Below are 18,515 nucleotides of genomic sequence, written 5' to 3' on the forward strand. Positions count from 1 at the left end.
ACTGCTGACCTGCACTGCTCCGTTCCACCCCACTGAACCATTCTCATTCTAGAAAGTTATTTGAAGCAGAAAAGAGCAACTGTGTGGCCAAGCATGTTGGTTGAAGGGGCTAGCTTTATGCCTTCAAGGACTTCTGCAGGAAACGAATCTTTTCAGCTCCTCTAGAAAGGGATTATTTCCCCACCCCTCTTTTTCTGGCCAGTAAATTCTGGAAAGAAACACTTTTTCAAGTACAAATTCTAATTCTCCTCCATTCTCTGAGTCACTGTCTTCTTAGCTCCAAGAGACAGAACCTTGATTCTTCCTTTGGCATCCCCTCCAGAAAAACATTGTGGTGGCCTCCAACAAGGTGTCCAGTCGGGTGACGGCAGTGTCCTTCTCTGAGGATTGCAGCTACTTTGTCACTGCAGGCAACCGGCACATCAAATTCTGGTATCTCGATGACAGCAAGACCTCAAAGGTGAGGTGCTGAAGCTGGGAGTAGCCGCCAAGGCCCCTGGCAGGGCCTGCCCAGCCCACCCCAGGAGACTCTGCCCCACTTGGGCCTCTCTCTGCATTCCCAGCAGTCATGCAGAAGTTTTGGATGAGCCAGATGCTGTCTGGGCTGAGGAGTAGGCCCAAAGAGCAAGGAGGTGCTGGAGGTGTCCCCTGTACTCTCCTAGGGCCTAGTTTCCAGGGACAGGCTCTGGGGTGGATGGGGGTGTAACGGTGGTGTGCCTCCACAGGTGAATGCCACTGTGCCCTTGCTGGGCCGCTCAGGGCTGCTGGGAGAGCTACGGAACAACCTATTCACTGATGTGGCCTGTGGCAGAGGAAAGAAGGCGGACAGTACCTTCTGCATCACGTCCTCAGGGCTGCTGTGCGAGTTCAGTGATCGAAGGCTTTTGGACAAGTGGGTGGAGCTGAGGGTAAGTACCTCCGTCCCCAGGGGTAGGGTCTGCTCATGTCTCAGCTCAGGGGAGAACTAGTGCCCAGGGCTTCAGACTAGGGGCTGGTCCCTTGTGCATACGGGAGATCCCAGGAGAACGAAGCTTGGGGGAGCTAGAGCTTGGCCCATTTCCAGCCCTTGGTGATCTGTATAACTGCCTCCTCTCTGCTCTGTCTCTTTTCCCTGCTTTCCTCTTCCGCTCAGAACATAGACAGCTTCACAGTAAGTGGTGCCTGCACCTTCCTCTCTTTCTCATGCTGTTTCTTTCTCTTCACTGGGCTTTTCCTACTGGATCCTCTGGTGCCTAGAAGAATCCTCGATTCCTAATCCCTGGCTGGACAGGGCTGAGGGGCTCAGAACAGGGCACCTGGGCGGCTTTTCCCTTGCCCCTGCCTTGGCCGGTCCTTCCTCTTGGCAGGTGGCTGTTGATGGGTGGGGAGGAGAGAAGACTGAGTGGGCAGGTGGCCTTGCTGAGCTGAGCCACTCTGCCCACAGACCACAGTGGCCCACTGCATCTCTGTGAGCCAAGACTACATCTTCTGTGGCTGTGCTGATGGCACCGTGCGCCTTTTCAACCCCTCTAACCTGCACTTCCTTAGCACCTTGCCCCGACCCCATGCTCTGGGGACAGACATTGCTAGCGTCACCGAGGCCAGGTGAGCTACGTGGGCCCCCCTTCCTCCATTTGTAGCCTTACCCCTGCCCAGTCTTTCTTGTCAGTGCCTCAGGGAGCAGGTGAAGAGTGTATTGATGCCCCAAATATTATTGGGAACACCTCTTTAGACAGAAGAATTTGGGTTTATCGGTACTTGTTGCAACCAAGGAGACCCCACCCCATGGAGAACTGTGGAGAGTCTCAGTAAGTGGGTGTTAGGAGGGACATATGGGATTTGGGTTTGCGTTGGGTGATTTTAGGAATCGTTCAAGGGATTGAAGTATTCTGGTTGGATGCTGTCAGGAACTAGGGGCGATTCTGCAGTGGAACATCTTGTTAATTTATCTAAGAGGTGAAGGAAAGGTAGGGGGCTAAAGCTGTATTTGGTCAAGAAGCCGCCAGCAGTCATGTAGATGGGAAAGGCGGTGTTTGATCATTGTCATGGTTCGTTGTGGTTTATATGGTGATCTTGTTTTTATCTGTGCACAGAGTAGTCTTGTTTTTGTTTTGCCCCATCACAGCCGTAGAAGTACCTTGTCTAACGTTGGTGTTCTGTGAAGCTGTGTTCATCCGAACACCATGGCCCAGCAGCTAGTGCTGGGTCAGGTTCCTGCTGATGGCTAGTAGGGGCTCCTTTCTTCTCTCAAGCAACTACTTCCAAACTTGCAGGTCCAGGGAGGGCTCCTCACACACTGCTCCTTCCATTGTGGATTGGCTTCTCTTTTCATTCCCTTCAGTCTGACCAGTGTGCCCTGTCCTCTCCCTACAGTCGCCTCTTCTCTGGAGTGGCGAATGCCAGGTATCCAGACACCATTGCCTTGACCTTTGATCCTACTAATCAGTGGCTGTCTTGTGTGTACAACGATCATAGCATTTATGTTTGGGATGTGAGGGACCCCAAGAAAGTGGGCAAGGTGTACTCGGCTCTGTATCATTCTTCCTGCGTCTGGAGTGTGGAGGTATGTGGGCTGGCTGGCTGGCTGGAGACTGGCCAGGTTGGCTGGGATACCATTTTGAGGACAGAAAGTAGGGATCCCCAAGTATAATCTTAGATTCCTGCTGCCTCCCTGTTTCTCCAGTGACTTCCCTGGGATAGATCCTGGGGACTGAGTTTGAATGTTACAGGCTTCCCCAGTGTGCCCCATCCTTAGTTTTGCCTCAGTCATCTTGGACAAGTTGTTGAATTTGACCAAGCCTCAGTTTCCTCACCTGTAAAATGGTGTCCTTGATTCACCTAATTGTTCTAAGAATAAAATGAAATAATGTAAGTGGGAGACATAGAAGAGTGCCTGATATATAGTGGGTGCTTCCCCTTGGTCATGTTGAAGGGTATATACCAGTTATGTATGGCCTGTGACAGGCACTGGGCTAAGTCCTGGCCACCATTCCCTCTTTCTTCCCATTCCCTTCCATCTCCTTGGGTAGGCAGAGGACTGCTCCCGAATGGAGGTCTGATTGTGTTCCCTCGGCCCCTTCAGGTCTACCCCGAGGTGAAGGACAGTAACCAGGCCTGCCTGCCCCCCAGTTCCTTTATTACCTGCTCCTCAGACAACACCATCCGCCTGTGGAACACAGAGAGCTCCGGGGTGCATGGCTCCACCCTCCACCGAAACATCCTCAGCAGTGTGAGCCCTGAGGCTGTGGGGCCCCACTTCACCCTCAGTGCCCCCATCCCTACAGCTATTGCACCTTGTTACTGGGAACTGGGTCCCTAGGCCTTGGCCTTCCAGCCTTCATTTGGCTGTGCTCTGTGGTCCAAGGGTTTGTTTTGCTCAGCTTTCTTGCCCCTTGCAGCTGTACTGGTCAGGCCTGCCTCATCCACCTTTTCTAACCTGTTCCACTAGGACCTCATTAAAATCATCTATGTGGATGGGAACACCCAGGCCCTGCTGGACACAGAGCTGCCTGGAGGAGACAAAGCTGATGCATCCCTGTTGGATCCCCGCGTGGGCATCCGCTCGGTGTGTGTCAGCCCCAATGGACAGCATCTAGCATCAGGGGACCGTATGGGCACACTTAGGTAATGCCAGGCCCTGGGTGGGTACTGACTGTCTCTCGTGGTGCAGAGTTGGGTATTTAGAACTTTAGGGAGGGTTTGGCTCGAAAAGATTGGGCAACAAGATACTTATTTACAAGGCAAAGATAATAACTTCACAATGAGTAAACCTAGCAGAAATCATCTTCACCAAGTGATCAAGGTTAACATCCTCATATCAACATCATTAAGCCCATAATAGGATATACTAAGAAGGATGTGACATTGTTTCTGTGCTATTCTTACCAAAAATGCATAAACTCAATATAGGCGTGAGAAAACATCCGACAAACTCACATTGAGGTACATACCACAGAGTAACTGATCAATACTCTTCAAAAGCATCAAGATCATGAAAAGTAAGGAAAGACTAGAGAACTGCTACAGACCACAGAAGTCTAAGGAGAAGTAACTAAATGCAATTTGGATTCTGGATAGGATCTAGAGTCAAGAAAAAGGACATAGTAGGAAAACTGGTGAAATTTGAATAAGGTCTCTAATTAATAGTATTGTACCAACATAAATTTACTAGTTTTGATAATTGCACTATCGTTATGTAAGATGTTCACATTAGGGAAAGCTGGGTAAGGGAAATATAGACGCTCTCTGTTCTTTCAGCAACTTTTCTCTAAGCCTAAAAGTTCAAAAAAAGGAAAAAGGAGGAGAAAATGTAGCAAAGGAGGGGGCGTGAGTCCTTCCTGTGGCCTGGCCATGGCCTCTTCCCACCTCTCCTCATCTTTGCAGGGTGCACGAACTTCAGTCCCTGAGTGAGATGCTGAAGGTGGAGGCCCATGACTCTGAGATTCTGTGCCTGGAGTATTCTAAGCCAGACACAGGTCAGGAGAATGCCCCGAATGGCACAGGGCTCCTCCAGTCCTGCCGGTGCCACTTATATCTGTCCCAGCTCTTGGACGTGGGGTCGGTAATCTTTGGATCATTGGTGTCTTTGCTGGTTTAGAGGAAGACAGCTCTGTCCTTGCTCCGTGGTTCACATGGCTTGGGGATATGGGGCTCAGTTCCCTCGGGGCTCTTTGCCCGGCCCAGATAAGGACTGTTCAGGGCACTCATGAGCTGATGGAGTTCTTTCATCCCCAGGTCTGAAACTGCTAGCATCGGCGAGCCGGGACCGGCTGATCCACGTGCTGGATGCCGGGCGGGAGTACAGCCTACAGCAGACGCTGGACGAACACTCATCCTCCATCACTGCTGTCAAGTTTGCAGGTGCGGGCAGGGTGAATGAGACACATCCTGCCACTCTCACCCCTGCTGCCATCTGCCTCCCACCTCCATGAGAAGGGTCTGCCAGTCGTCGGGGAGTGTTGGACAGCAGCTGGGAGGCCTGAAGCTGGTTGGGAAGATAGGTGGAACAGAGACTCTCAGTGCTGGGACTTGAGCCAACCAGGTTGGACTGAGGATAAGGAGACAGGAAAACCTGGGTTTCCAGGTTTAATTTAGTTGGTTTTCCCTGGCATGTAGAGTAGCTTGATGGGGGATCTCATGGAGGGAAGGTGGGAGGCAGGCTGCTCCCCTGTGGTGAGAACAGTGGGAACAGCTGGGCTTCCCTCCTTCATAGCCAGTGATGGGCAAGTCCGCATGATCAGCTGTGGAGCAGACAAGAGCATCTACTTCCGCACTGCGCAGAAGGTGAGGGCACTGGGCTTTCCTGAGAGGGGCGGGGCAGGGCGGGGTCTGCCATTCCCTGCCTAAGGTTACAAGAGGTGAAGGGAGGCGCAAGTAGGGCTCTTGGGGCCTGGTGAGGCATTTGGGTGTGGGCCTGCCCACATGCTCCACCCCTGCAGTCTGGAGATGGAGTGCAGTTCACACGGACACACCACGTGGTGCGGAAGACGACCCTCTATGACATGGATGTGGAGCCCAGCTGGAAGTACACGGCTATCGGCTGCCAGGACCGAAATATTCGGTGGGCGTCCCCTCCTCAGACTCTGCCCACATTCCTTCATCGCCATACGGGGTCAGCTCTGTGCAGCTAAGTTCCCACATCTGTCGTTCTGTACAGGACTTTGTACCCCCTTGAGCCTACAGTACTTTGCTTCACCCAAGAGGTGGTAGCCTGTTTGCTGCTGGGGGTAGCTCCCAGAGAGCGTAGACTGGGAGTGAAAGCTGGCATTTCCATCCCCCAGGCGTGTTCCACCTTCACTGCCTCCTCATGAGAAAGAGACTATGTTTCTTACAGGATATTTAACATCAGCAGTGGAAAGCAGAAGAAGCTGTTTAAAGGATCACAGGGTGAGGATGGCACACTCATTAAGGTAAGGACCCAGAGGGGGTACTGGACAGGGGCTCGGGGACAGAGTGATGCTGGGTGGGAGGGACTGGTACTTCCCATGTCCTCCAGCTGCACACCCTGCTACTCCTCAGGTGCAGACAGACCCCTCAGGGATCTACATTGCCACCAGCTGTTCTGACAAGAATCTCTCCATTTTTGACTTCTCCTCAGGCGAGTGCGTGGCCACCATGTTTGGCCACTCAGGTGAGTGTAGCCTGAATCCCCGAGTAGAAGCTGATACCTGCGTAAACCTGAGTGAGTTCCACCCCTGGAACTTCACTCTTCTATTAGTTTCTTGGGACCCGCAGAGCTACCTATCCCTACCCTGCAGCCAACCCCCGTGTCCACTGTTGGGATGGAGAGGACTTGGTTGGGAATTTAAGGTGGCTTATAGACTGTATTCTTTGTTCTTCACAGAGATTGTCACTGGCATGAAATTTAGTAATGATTGTAAACATCTCATCTCTGTGTCTGGGGACAGGTGAGCAGAAGCCAGCTTCCCTGAGAGGCAGATTCTTACTCTGCCACAGCACCCTGCCCTCCCCTCTCTCCATTTCAGTGATGTCTCTGGGAAGTGGGGTTAACAGGGATAGCTCTTGGCTGTGCTTGACCTGAAGTGGAGGGTGGCTCTGGTCTCCTTGCCATCCATGGATAAGGGGAACGAATGGCGCTAGCCATTCTGCCTGCCCCTCCTTCAGCCAAGTGTGTGGCTTTACCCCAGCTGCATATTTGTGTGGCGCCTGAGCTCTGAGATGACCATCAGCATGAGGCAGCGTCTGGCCGAGTTGCGCCAGCGTCAGCGGGGCGGCAAGCAGCAAGGACCATCCTCTCCCCAAAGGGCTTCTGGACCCAACCGGTGAGAACAGAATGTGGGCAAGTGATGGGTGGGTGTGCAGATGGCTTGCTGGGACCTCACTGCACTTCCTCCATGCTTTGGGCCTGCCATTCAGCAACTCTGTCTCCCAAGACCTTACCTCTCACACAAGGATCCATGATGTCAGCCTCTTCCCCCTGTTGAGTCTCCTCTCCCCCCGTTGAGTCTCATCTTCCCCTCATTGAGTCACCTCTTCCTTCTTCCCCCATTGAGCCTCCTCTCCCCCTATTGAGTCTCCTCTCCCCATGCCCTTCCTTGTCTCGGACTCAGGCACCAGGCCCCATCGATGCTGTCTCCTGGACCGGCTCTCTCATCAGACAGTGACAAGGAGGGAGAAGATGAGGGGACTGAAGAAGAACTTCCAGCACTGCCCATTCTTGCCAAGAGTACCAAGAAGGCACTGGGTCTGTGGCAGTTGGGTGTGGGGGCAGACAGGCCCTAGTTGGTATAATGGCTAGATATGGTTTTTCTGAGACTGTGGGGTGAGAGCAGTGTGAGCTGAGGAAACTGAGGCATCATTGTGGCCACACAGGGTATGGGCTGATGGGGCCAGGGCTCCAGGGTTGGGTCGGGGGAGGGGGCAGGAGACACTTCCTCTGACTGCCTGTTTCTGTCTAGCCTCGGTCCCCAGCCCAACCTTGCCCCGAAGCCTGTCCCACTGGGAGATGAGTCGGGTGAGTCGCCATTGTTAAAATGTTCTTCCAAGGTTAGAGGAGGCAAAGGGAGCTGTGAGAACAGGGCTCTCTGGGCCTGGTAGGGTACTGGGGCATGGGGTCTGCCCACATGCTGCACTCCTGTGTCCAAGGAAGGCCTTGTCGGGGAAGTTGAAGCAGCTGGGCCGGTCCTGGGTGCAGGGTGAAGAAAGCCCAGGTATTTCCTTCCTGTGGACCAGATGGGGTGGATGGAGCACAGGGTTAGTCAGCACTGGGGAGGTGGGGCACTTGTTCAGCTGCCTGGTGCCTGGAAGTAAATATCATCAGAGAAGAGCTCAAGGTGGATAGGACAAAGGACCCCTAAGCCAGATAGTTAGAACTAAAATGCAGGAAATCAAGGATCCAAAGAGCGGAGATCTGGAGAAACAGTTCTAAAGACCCCAGTTAGGAGGTAAGCGGAGAACTTCCAGAATAGTTAGAGGGAAAAGGCCATGAGGGGACCCATAACTCAGCGACTGCCCTGGGGTGGCCAAAGGGGGATCAAGGTGTTCAGAGCAAGTTCCCAAGCACCAGTACCTTCCGTTGTCAGCAACAGTTTCACAGAGTGATGATGCTGTGGTGTCTCTGGAGCACCCTGACCGGGCCAGGGGTCTCAGGCCTGGGCTATAGGTTTGTCCTTGGTGCTGTGAAGGGACTTTGGGGCCCCCAGCTATTGGAGTGATTGGGGTAGAGAGGCAAAAGGAGTGGTTGGGGTAGACAGGCAGAAGTGGCCTTTGCCCTGGGCTGGGTTTCTTGGGGGACTCTTGGTAGTAAGTGGTTGCTGCTGGGGCTGTCCTCAGAGTAGGAGACTTTTAGAGACCCGCAGCTCTCAGGCATCCATGATACCAGGTGAAGGCTGAGACTAGGGGTTCCTGTGCCAGAGGATGCGGAATGCAGCTAAGAGCATGAACTCTGGAGCCAGACTAACCTGCAGGCCACTTACTGTCTGTGGGACGCAGGCTGGTCACTTAAGCCCCCTGTGCTTCAGTCTCCTCATCTGTAAAACAAGGATTATACTAGTGCCCATTTCAAAAGGTTGCTGTGAGGATGAAGTAAGCTAGTATGTGTAGTGTGCCAGGCACATAGTAAGGGATATGTGGATATTTGTTGATCTTACTGTGTGGTTGTTGTTACTCCTCCCCCACCCCCTACCTCCCACCAGGCACAGGAGTCCGTGGGGTTCCTGGACCCAGCTCCTGCAGCCAACCCAGGACCCAGAAGAAGAGGGCGCTGGGTTCAGCCAGGTGTGGAACTGAGCGTTAGATCCATGCTGGATCTGCGGCAGCTGGAAACACTGGCCCCAAGCCTGCAGGACCCTAGCCAGGACTCGCTGGCCATCATCCCATCTGGTCCCAGGAAGCATGGGCAGCAGGCCCTTGAGACTTCACTTACTAGCCAGGTGAGCCTGCTTTCTCCCAGCTCTCTAGAGAGTTCCAAGGGGCCTTAGGCAGCCTTTGCCACCAGCTGGGACCTCAGCACTTGTCCAGCTATGCTTGCTCTACCCCTGTGGCACATGGGTAACCTGAACTGCAAAGCCAGGATGGGGGTGGCTGGGCTGTATGGTTTGGTCATCAGGATAGGCAGGGGAGGGGTTGGGGTAGAGAGGCAAAAGTGGCCTTTGTCCTGGGGTGGGTTTCTTGGAGAACTCTTGGTATTAAGTGGTAGCTGGAGGTTGACAGCCCAGAGTGCTAATATAGTTCATCCAGAAGCTCACATCAGCAACTGGAGCCCAGCCTGGCTTCTCGATGTCTGTCCTTCAGCTTCCCCTTGAATGAGTGCACACCGCATCCTTACTCACCTCCACCTCTTCTCCAAGGGGAGGGTTGGCCCCCAGGATACTCAGGGCTTACCCCCCAGCTACCACTGCCTCATCTGTCACCTCTGCTCTGTTAACATCCCTTTGTGTGTTCCCAGAATGAAAAGCCCCCTCGGCCTCAGGCTTCCCAACCTTGTTCCTATCCCCATATTATCCGATTATTGTCACAAGAGGAAGGGGTCTTTGCCCAAGATCTGGAACCTGCACTCATTGAAGACGGTATTGTCTACCCAGAGCCGAGTGACAGCCCCACCATGGATACCAGGCAAGGATCCTGCCCTAGCCAGACCTCGTGCCCCTGTCTTCCCCTCCCTATGAGTGTTCTTTAGTCAAGGGAGGGTTGGCCCCCAGGATACTCAGGGCTTTCCTTCCAGCTCACCACTGCCTTATCCCTCACCCTGATCACAGGCAGGAGTCCAGCGGGGCTGCTGCCTACCCCTGCTCACTGCCTTTTCTTCTCCCTGCTGGAATCCTGGCAGTGAGTTCCAGGTGCAGGCTCCAGCCGGGGGAACTCTGGGAAGAGTGTACCCAGGTAGCAGGAGCTCAGAAAAGCACAGCCCTGACAGTGCCTGCTCTGTGGATTACAGCAGCAGCTGCCTTTCCAGCCCCGAGCACCCCACTGAAGGTGAGGCTGTAGCCTGGAGGGAGGGGCCATGGGGGGTGGGGCCTGGAGGTGGGTGGGGAGGCTCTGGCAACAGATGGGTGCGGTGCGATGCCTCTCTCCCCTCCCCACACCCAGACTCTGAGAGCACGGAGCCCCTCAGTGTGGATGGCATCTCCTCAGACCTTGAAGAGCCAGCTGAGGGCGAGGAAGAAGAGGAAGAAGAGGAGGGAGACGTGGGCCCCTATGGGCTACAGGAGGGCAGCCCCCAGACTCCAGACCAGGAGCAGTTTCTAAAACAGCACTTTGAGACTCTGGCCAGTGGAGCTGCTCCAGGTGTGGTCAGAGGGCCAGCATTTAGTGCCTGCTATTTGCCCTTCTCCCCTCCTTGCCTACCTGAGAGGAGGGTCCCAGGGTATAGGCTGTGGCTGGGGGTCTCAAGGAGGTAAAATCTGGGTCAAGGGCTTGGTTTTTGCCCCAATTCATGATTTCTCTGACCTTGGTAGGGGCCCCAGTGCAGGTGCCAGAGAGGTCAGAGTCTCGGAGTATCTCTTCACGATTCCTGTTGCAAGTACAGACCCGCCCACTCAGGTACAGAGGCCCCCTACCCCCAGCAGCAGCTCCGGCTCTCCTGGCCTCCCAGGGCTGCTGCCCTCTCCTCTCCAGTGTTCTGTCTCTCCATGTGCGGGGTGTTTTGCACTCCCAGTTTTGGGCTCACTGGCCTTTCCCCAGCCCTATCTGGCTTTGTGCTTGTCCTCTCCTAGTGCCCTGGTGCTATGAGTTTCTCGCCATTTTGGCAGGGAGGAGCATTGAGCCTTCTCTGGGCCTTCTTCCACATTTCCTCCCTGTAGGGAACCATCCCCGTCCTCCTCAAGCCTGGCACTGATGTCGAGACCAGCCCAGGTGCCACAGGCATCTGGTGAGCAGCCGAGATGCAATGGTGCCAATCCCCCTGGAGCACCCCCGGAGGTGGAACCGTCCTCTGGCAACCCCAGCCCCCAGCAGGCAGCCTCTGTGCTGTTGCCACGATGCCGTCTCAACCCTGACAGCAGCTGGGCTCCCAAGAGAGTGGCCACAGCCAGCCCCTTTTCTGGACTCCAGAAGGCCCAGTCTGTGCACAGTCTGGTGCCACAGGGTGAGGAGCCTGATGGGTTCAGTGCCAGGGTGCAGGGTGTATGGAACACATGTACATGCTGGAGGAGGGAGGGCCTGGTGTGGCCCTGATGTGCCACTGTGCTGGCCACTAGGTGTCCCTTAATGGGCATGTGGAGGGGAACAGCAGCTCTTCGGGATTGGGTGTTGGCACCTGGGATGGCTTCCTCAACACCTGACCTGTTTATACCTCTGTCTCCTTTGCAGAAAGAGATGAGGCCAGTCTGCAGGCCTCTTCACCAGGCGCACTGCTCTCTCGGGAGATCGAAGCTCAGGATGGTCTGGGCTCCCTGCCCCCAGCTGATGGCCGTCCGTCTCGGCCTCACTCCTATCAGAACCCCACCACCAGTTCCATGGCCAAGATATCCCGCAGTATCTCTGTTGGGGAGAACCTGGGTCTGGTGGCTGAACCTCAAGCTCATGCCCCCATCCGAGTGTCACCACTCAGCAAGCTGGCCCTGCCCAGCCGGGCTCACCTGGTCCTGGACATCCCCAAACCACTGCCTGACCGTCCTACCCTGGCTGCATTCTCTCCTGTCACCAAAGGCCGGGCCCCTGGCGAGGCAGAAAAGCCTGGCTTCCCGGTGGGCCTAGGAAAAGCTCACAGTACAACTGAGAGATGGGCCTGTTTGGGGGAGGGCCCCACTCCCAAGCCTAGGACAGAGTGCCAGGCTCATCCTGGGCGCAGCAGCCCCTGTGCCCAGCAACTGCCAGTCAGCAGCCTCTTCCAAGGCCCTGAAAACTTGCAGCCCCCACCCCCTGAGAAGACTCCCAACCCCATGGAATGCACCAAGCCAGGGGCAGCCCTGAGCCAGGACTCAGGTGTGCACAGCTCCCCAGCTCTCATCTCCTGCCCCATCCTTACTCTCCCCTCTCTGTTGGCTGCTGTCTGGCTCCATCCCATTTCTGTGGGTACAGTTTCTGGTGTTTCTTGTCCTGTCTGCTCCTGTCGCAGGTCCGTAAGTCACACCCCTGATGGTGAGACCCTCCTGCTAACCTTCATGATTTCCTTGTGACTCACTTGCCCATTCAGTGGCTTCTGAACTTGGGGCTGCCCGTCTCCTCTGGACCTTGTTTGTGTGGTGTTGGGGAGGCCGCTGGAAGAGAAGCCAAGAGGAAGGGACTGAGGGCAAGTGGGGGGTGCAATGCTGAGGGCTAGGTCTCTCCCGCTCTGAGTGTCTTGGGTGCGGAGGCCTAAAAGGGCTACATGTTGGGCCTCACTGAGCTGTATCCGTCTCTTTCAGAGCCAGCGGTGAGCCTGGAGCAGTGTGAGCAGCTGGTGGCAGAGCTCCGGGGCAGCGTGCGCCAGGCCGTGCGGCTCTACCACTCGGTGGGTGTTAAGTGCCCCCCGGCAGGAGGGTGAGCACGTCAGTAGTGCTGGGTGTTTCGGATAACCATGTCCAGAACGGTATGCTAAGGCTCTTGTGCTGACAGGATGGCACACTCAAGAACATCTTGGGCAGCATAGGTGAGGGGGTTAGAGGCCAGGCTAGCCTCTTGTACCGGGCACCTGCGGTCATTTCTGGTTAAGAGCTGGAGACTTCGCTCAGGAGGTGAGGCCTGAAGAGACCACACCTCCTAGTTGGCTCAGGACAATCCCAGTTTATGTCGTTGTCCCAGTGTAATTATTAATGGCATCCTTTTTCATATCCATGAATTATTTGGCCCTCTTAGACATAGGGGACAGTCCAAGAAGGCCCAAACTTTGAAAGAGAAAGCAGATTCTGCCGGAGTTGTCATAAGGAGTTGCTTATAAGATGTAGACGGTTCTGCAATCCAATGGGTTCCTCCTTGGGCGTCACCCCCAGAGTCTGCCTGCATCCCATGTTCCCTGGCCATACATGCTGATCTTGGCGGGTAGAGTTCCCAGCTAGTCCCTTCTGAGGCAGGCTGGACCCAGGTGGGGCCCCTTCCTTTTATATGTCTGTTGACAGGCTCCTCCACCTCACTTCTGGGGGTGCTGTTTCAGGTGGCTGGCTGCAAGATGCCCTCAGCAGAGCAAAGTCGGATTGCCCAGCTCCTCAGAGACACCTTCTCTTCAGTGCGACAGGAGCTGGAAGCTGTGGCTGGGGCAGTGCTGTCCAGCCCAGGCAGCAGCCCTGGGGCTGTGGGAGCCGAGCAGACACAGGCCCTGCTGGAGCAATACTCAGAACTGTTGCTTCGAGCCGTGGAACGGCGTATGGAACGCAAACTCTGAGTTCTGGAAGCCTGTCCCAAGTGAATGAATGCCCCAGCGATTCCAAACTGCAGCCCCTTTGCCACTCACCAAAACCTGCGGGGCTGCTTGGAGTGGAAAGCAGGGAGCAGTGTTCAGAGGCAAAGCAGCCTTCCCAGCCGCTCCTCACGGGGGGCCTGTATTTATTAATTTATTTCCCTGACTGTTGCCTCACTTACTTGGAACTCCTGCCTCCACAGCCCCTCCAGTGGCAGGGACAGGTCTTGGGTCTTTGTCATCTTGGTGCTGTGAGAGGTAGGAGGGCAGCCTGCCCCATCTAGGAATCTGGGAAGGGCTGGCCCTCTCTTAGAAGCCATTTGAAATTACTGCAGGGATTAGCTCCCTGTGGTGGAGCATACACAGGGTACTCTGGGGTCGAGGTGAGAGGTGATGTGGTATTCAGTGCCCGTCAGCCAACTGTGGGCCTTCACCTCTACCTCCACTTCCCCTCTCACACCAGCTGCACTCCCCTGGCTGCCAGAGCAGGGTGGTTTTCCCCAATACCTGGCAGCTCAGAAAGGCAGAGCCATCTGGCCCTCCAGGGTGTCCCCAGCCATCAGGAGACTTCAGTTGGTATTTGGACCTGAGCCCGCACATTCCACTCCCATTCTCCCTCCAAGAGGGGCCCAGCATTGTATTTCCCTGTGACCCCTTACTCTCCTGGCCAGAACTTGAGCCAGCTGTGGGACGTTGCTGCAGGACAGTAAGCCCTCACCTGGGCAAACATGAAGCTCTGGCCTCCTTTCCTCAGCCCCTTGTTCTTCCCTGTCCTCTACCCTGGACCCCAGCCGGCTGCTGGAGCCCAGAGGCCACCTTCTCCCTGCATCCTGAATGATGCTTAGTCAGAAGCCTGTGTTGGAACATCCCTCGTTTACAGGGCGCTGGCCTACCTCCTCAGGACCTCGGCCACAGATGAGATCACATGTATGCACGTGCACACATGTACACACACACACCTACCTGCACAGCATGCCGTTGAGTGTTGGTTGCTAGAGTATCCGGCTGGCTGCTGTGTGCCTAGTTTCCTCACATCCTGCCTCAGCTTCACCACCCTGGCTTATGTGGAACACCTATCAGGGAGCAGAAAAGGGGTGCAGCACACTAAGTGAACCCAGATTCTGGATTCTTGGTGTCCACAGCCTAGCTGATACGAGATGGCCCATAGGACACTTGGTTTAGGTAGAAGGAGCCTCCTCAAAGGCAGTGTTGGGCACCCATGGGTGTGCTGGATACTGGAGTTTGAGAGGAGGGAGGTGCTGGGGCCAAAGGAGACACTAGAAAAGTGGTAGATGGGACAGGTAAGTGGCAGAGGTGAGGGGATAGGTTAGAATGTAAAAGGGCAGTAATCAGGGGTGAGGGAAAGGAGATAGGGGACCCTAGGAGGTAGAGTGGGACCATGTCGTGAGGCAGTTGAAGAGTTGAGGAAAGGTTTTTCTGGGCCCTAGTGCTCCCCTCTGCTGCAGGTAAGTCAGAGCAGCTTTACCACAGCTTTAGGCCACGAGAGCCCCTTCACCCGCCCTGCTGTGCCATAGGCAGAGGCTTATAAAGAAATGGGTTCCGGGCCAGGTGTGGTGGCTCAAGCCTGTAATCCCAGCACTTTGGGAGACCGAGGCGGGTGGATCACGAGATCAGGTGATCGAGATCAGCCTGGCCAACATGGTGAAACCCTGTCTCTACTAAAAATAAAAAAAAATTAGCTGGGCGTGGTGGTGGGCGCCTGTAATCCCAGCTACTCGGGAGGTTTAGGCAGGAGAATCGCTTGAACCCTGGAGGTGGAGGTTGCAGTGAGCCGAGATCGCGCCATTGCACTCCAACCTAGGTGACAAAGCTACACGCCATCTCAAAAAAAAAAGTTACAAAAGGTTCCCAGCTCCGGGGCATCAGCCTGAGTGCGCTTGAGCTGCTCCAAACCTGGCCCTTCCCCACTCCTCTAGCATCGCCACCCGCAAGGCCCTGGAACTCCCGCGGCGGCGGGGGCGGGTCCGTGCCTGCTGTGCCCCGACTTCGTACACCAGCCGCGCCCACCGCAGGTGGGACTCAGGTTCGCACTCTGGGCCAGGTCCTTCAGGAGGAGGGAGCTACCCTTCGCCAGAAGTTTGTGAGAATGTGGCCGCCCTTTTCCTGCCCTCTGCCCCATGTGGGTGGGGGGCCTCGTGGCCCGGCCGGCGCCCCGTCCCCTTCTGCATGTCTGAGGCCACCGGCAACCGCCGCCCCACTCCAGATTTGCCCCCGCCCTGTTTTGAAAGCCCCTTATTTATAACTTTTCTACTTTGTGCAGGTCGCGGCGCTTCCCGCCTCATCCTCGGCTGCATGGGGCGGGGGGGCTGTTTTTAACGTGCCCGTTTGTACTGATGTATGAACTTGTCAATAAACACAATTGTTTGTTAACCCTTGGATGCCGGCCAGTGGGGCAGGCCGAAGCGGGCGCTGCCGGTCGCTCCACCGCTTCGGTGGCAGAACCGGGTGTGCGTCCAGGGGCAGGACGGGGCGGGGTGCTGGGGGTGTGGCCTGCGGCGGCGGCCTCTGGAAGGGCGGGGCGAGGGTCTGGGGGTGTGGCCTGCGGCGGGGACTCTGGGGAGGGCGGGGCGAGTGCTTGGGGTGTGGCCTGCGGCGGGGACGTCGGGGAGAGGCGGGGTCTCGGCCGGCGCTGATGCAGCCATGGCGGAGGCGGCTTTGGAAGCCGTGCGGAGCGAGTTACGAGAATTCCCGGCCGCTGCAAGGGGTGAGTGGCTCTCCCACAGGCTGCGGCGATTTCCGAACACGGGAGGGGCCCTGGGATGCCGCTGACACCGGGGGCTCGGAACCTCGTGTGTGCGACTGCCCTGAGGCCCCGCTCGGGTTGCTCTTCTGTGGCAACCTGCTTCCCTTCTCCCGTGTTCGCGCGCTCCCGCGGCTTCCTGGGTGATACTGTTCACGTTATTCCCAAGGCCCGGTGCCGTCTTGACCGTGGTCGCGGCGAAGCCCTGTTTCCTACAGTCTTGAGCAGCTTGCTGTTACCCTTGTTGAAAGCTCATCGAAGGCACACAGGTGGTGGTCGGATTCCTCCCCCACGTGCCCCACCTCCGACCTCAACTCCCTTGTCGCACTTTGGGAGGATTGCAGGCTGACCAAATGGTCCCTGGTTCTTCCCCTGCTTGGTTTTTATTCCTTTTCTTTCTTTCTGTCTTCCCTCCTTCCTTCTTTTTTCTATTTTTAAATGATTTCTTACCACTGAACAGCAACACAGGCTCATGTGTATGTGACGGGTATGTAATATACAATTCTACGCAATGTAAATGAAGCAAGGTTCCCTCCCAGCCCCAGTTTGCATTCTTACAGAAAGATTGTTTATATCCGTGCACACACGACTTTTTACCCTTTTTTTGTACAAATAGTAGCCTGCTAAACACACTCTTCTGCACCATGTATCTTGGAGATTATTTCACATTCCTCTACCTCAGTCTTTTTCACGTCTGTGTGCTAGTGCTGTATTCACTTAGTCATTTAGGTCATGTCCAATCCGTTGTTTTCAATAATGCTGCAACGAATACTTTGAGTATTGATTTAACAAATACTTATTCAGCATCTCTGTGTGCCAGGCTCTGTTCAGTGTGTTTGAGATACATCACTGAACAAAACAAATCTGTCTTTTACAGTCTATGTCCTGTTACATTCTAAGTGAGAAGGTGGACAGTTAACCACAGGTGTACTGAATGAGTACATTGTAGAGTAGAAGAAGTAGGTTAGAAGGCAGGTGCAGGCAAAGCCCTCTGTGGGAGTGTGCCTGATGTGTTTAGGAAACAGTGAAGAAGCCAGTCTGCTGTCTTCTGCACATGTGTGAGTATGTTTGTTGGTTAAATTCTTTATATTTTTTTGAGACAGGGTCTTACTCTGTCACACAGGCTGGAGTGCAGTGGCACGATCATAGCTCGCTGCACCTCGACCTCCCAGGTTCAAGAGATCCTCCTGCTTCAGCACCTGGGAGTAGCTGAGACTACAGGCATGCGCCACCACGCCTGGCTAATTTTTTTGAATTTTAGTAGAGACAAGGCTGGTCTCAGATTCCTCAAACAATCCTTCAACCTCAGCATTCCAAAGTTTTGGAACGCCATGGAACACATAAGCCACTGCTCCCGGCCTTGTTAAATTCTTAGCAGAGTTATGGGGTCAAAGCAATTGTTTGGATCCCTTTTGAAATTTTCTCACTTGGAAGCCCCAGGAGAGGAAAGCAGCCATTCTCTAAAGGAAATGGTGAGCAAGTAAAACAAATCCCTAATTGCAGAAGTCCAAAGGGTGAAAAAATGGCAGTTTCTGTGTATTTTCAGAATCCCAGGCTGTGTGCAGTACTCACGCCTGTAATCCTAGCACTTCAGGAGACCAAGGTGGGAGGCATCTCTTGAGGCCAGGAGTTCAAGACCAGCGTGGGCAACACAGTGAGACACCATCGTGTGGTGGCATGTGCCTGTAGTCCCACCTCCTGAGGCAAGAGGATTGTTTGAGTCCAGTAGTTTTGATGACAGTGGCGGGCAGTTTGAAGCAGATGCTGTCATCATGCTGGCTGCAGTGGGGAGGCACAAGTCAGGCAGCAGAAGTGGCTCTGGGAGCAGCAGTGGTGGTAGTGAGTCCCCTGTTCCCTGCATCACCGAGGCAGCCGACTGCACCACCCCCACCCTCACATGGCTGGGCAGGACCTGCTCCTAAGCCCAGACCCTCTGCTGCAGCCTGAACCTCGCTCCCTGCCACATCCCAGAAGCCCACGAGCACCCTGCCAAAGGTGCAACTGGGACTTGTAGGGACTTGTACTTGTGAGTACAAAAATACTCACACATGTGCACAAAGACCCTGCTTTGTGCAAACTGGCTTCTTCACTGTTTCCGGAACACAGGACTACTAGGCTCATCTGTTTGGGGTGGTCAGAGCTGCCATGCCATATGCACCTTGCCCGCCGCCGCTGTGGGGAAAATGCGAAGAGGAGAGGCAGCTGGGGCCACATGTTCCACAGAGCTGGCGGGAACTGGGGACAAGTGGGAGCCCCACCCCTTCCAAGTTGGTGGAGTGGGAGCTCCCTAGGCGCAATTACAGCCACCCAAGCCAGGGCTGCAACTCAGGCACCCCTGTGCTCTTGGGAGCCAGGAGCAGGCAGGAGCCCCACCCTACTAGGTGCAGCTGCAGCCTCCCAAGCTGCAGCTGTGGACCCAGGCATGTCTGCACTTTTGGGGACCCAGGAAGGCCCCTTCCTGCTGCCGCAGGCTTGGAAGTGCCTGATCCTGCTGTCTGGCTT

The 18,515-nt window shown here is 55.1% G+C and overlaps 2 protein-coding genes across 22 annotated transcripts in view; both read left to right on the forward strand.

The window, feature by feature from the left end:
• The window catches only part of MAPKBP1 (mitogen-activated protein kinase binding protein 1), a 58,172-nt gene extending 42,523 nt beyond the window's left edge, over positions 1-15,649 (forward strand). For 6 of the 17 annotated variants that reach the window (XM_055363466.2, XM_055363467.2, XM_063698493.1 and 3 more), the window contains 26 exons: positions 323-460; positions 726-908; positions 1,133-1,150; positions 1,424-1,584; positions 2,353-2,542; positions 3,062-3,208; positions 3,428-3,603; positions 4,363-4,454; positions 4,714-4,839; positions 5,192-5,262; positions 5,418-5,539; positions 5,813-5,888; positions 5,998-6,109; positions 6,323-6,386; positions 6,627-6,761; positions 7,050-7,183; positions 7,398-7,453; positions 8,634-8,870; positions 9,386-9,552; positions 9,767-9,912; positions 10,027-10,224; positions 10,395-10,479; positions 10,740-11,023; positions 11,248-11,862; positions 12,285-12,370; positions 13,010-15,649. In XM_055363466.2, coding sequence (XP_055219441.2) covers positions 323-460; positions 726-908; positions 1,133-1,150; positions 1,424-1,584; positions 2,353-2,542; positions 3,062-3,208; positions 3,428-3,603; positions 4,363-4,454; positions 4,714-4,839; positions 5,192-5,262; positions 5,418-5,539; positions 5,813-5,888; positions 5,998-6,109; positions 6,323-6,386; positions 6,627-6,761; positions 7,050-7,183; positions 7,398-7,453; positions 8,634-8,870; positions 9,386-9,552; positions 9,767-9,912; positions 10,027-10,224; positions 10,395-10,479; positions 10,740-11,023; positions 11,248-11,862; positions 12,285-12,370; positions 13,010-13,237 — 4,047 coding nt within the window. In that variant the 3' untranslated portion in view covers positions 13,238-15,649. Of the gene's footprint in view, positions 1-322; positions 461-725; positions 909-1,132; positions 1,151-1,423; positions 1,585-2,352; positions 2,543-3,061; positions 3,209-3,427; positions 3,604-4,362; positions 4,455-4,713; positions 4,840-5,191; positions 5,263-5,417; positions 5,540-5,812; positions 5,889-5,997; positions 6,110-6,322; positions 6,387-6,626; positions 6,762-7,049; positions 7,184-7,397; positions 7,454-8,633; positions 8,871-9,385; positions 9,553-9,766; positions 9,913-10,026; positions 10,225-10,394; positions 10,480-10,739; positions 11,024-11,247; positions 12,170-12,284; positions 12,371-13,009 lie in introns of those variants that run through there. The other 11 variants (XM_055363468.2, XM_063698495.1, XM_063698494.1 and 8 more) reach the window with 8 other exon arrangements.
• Positions 15,650-15,882: 233 nt separating this feature from the next.
• Positions 15,883-18,515, forward strand: part of LOC115932637 (bifunctional peptidase and (3S)-lysyl hydroxylase JMJD7-like) — a 32,673-nt gene continuing 30,040 nt past the window's right edge. For all 5 annotated transcript variants that reach the window (XR_008672015.2, XR_010130959.1, XM_055363473.2 and 2 more), the window contains exon 1: positions 15,883-15,977. Coding sequence is in view for 3 of the 5 variants with exons in the window: in XM_055363473.2 (XP_055219448.2) it covers positions 15,914-15,977 (64 nt within the window). In the remaining 2 variants the exon portion in view is untranslated. The remainder of the gene's footprint in view (positions 15,978-18,515) is intronic.

This window comes from Gorilla gorilla, chromosome 16, assembly GCF_029281585.2.
Source record: "Gorilla gorilla gorilla isolate KB3781 chromosome 16, NHGRI_mGorGor1-v2.1_pri, whole genome shotgun sequence".
In the NCBI taxonomy this organism is placed as follows: Eukaryota; Metazoa; Chordata; class Mammalia; order Primates; family Hominidae; genus Gorilla; species Gorilla gorilla.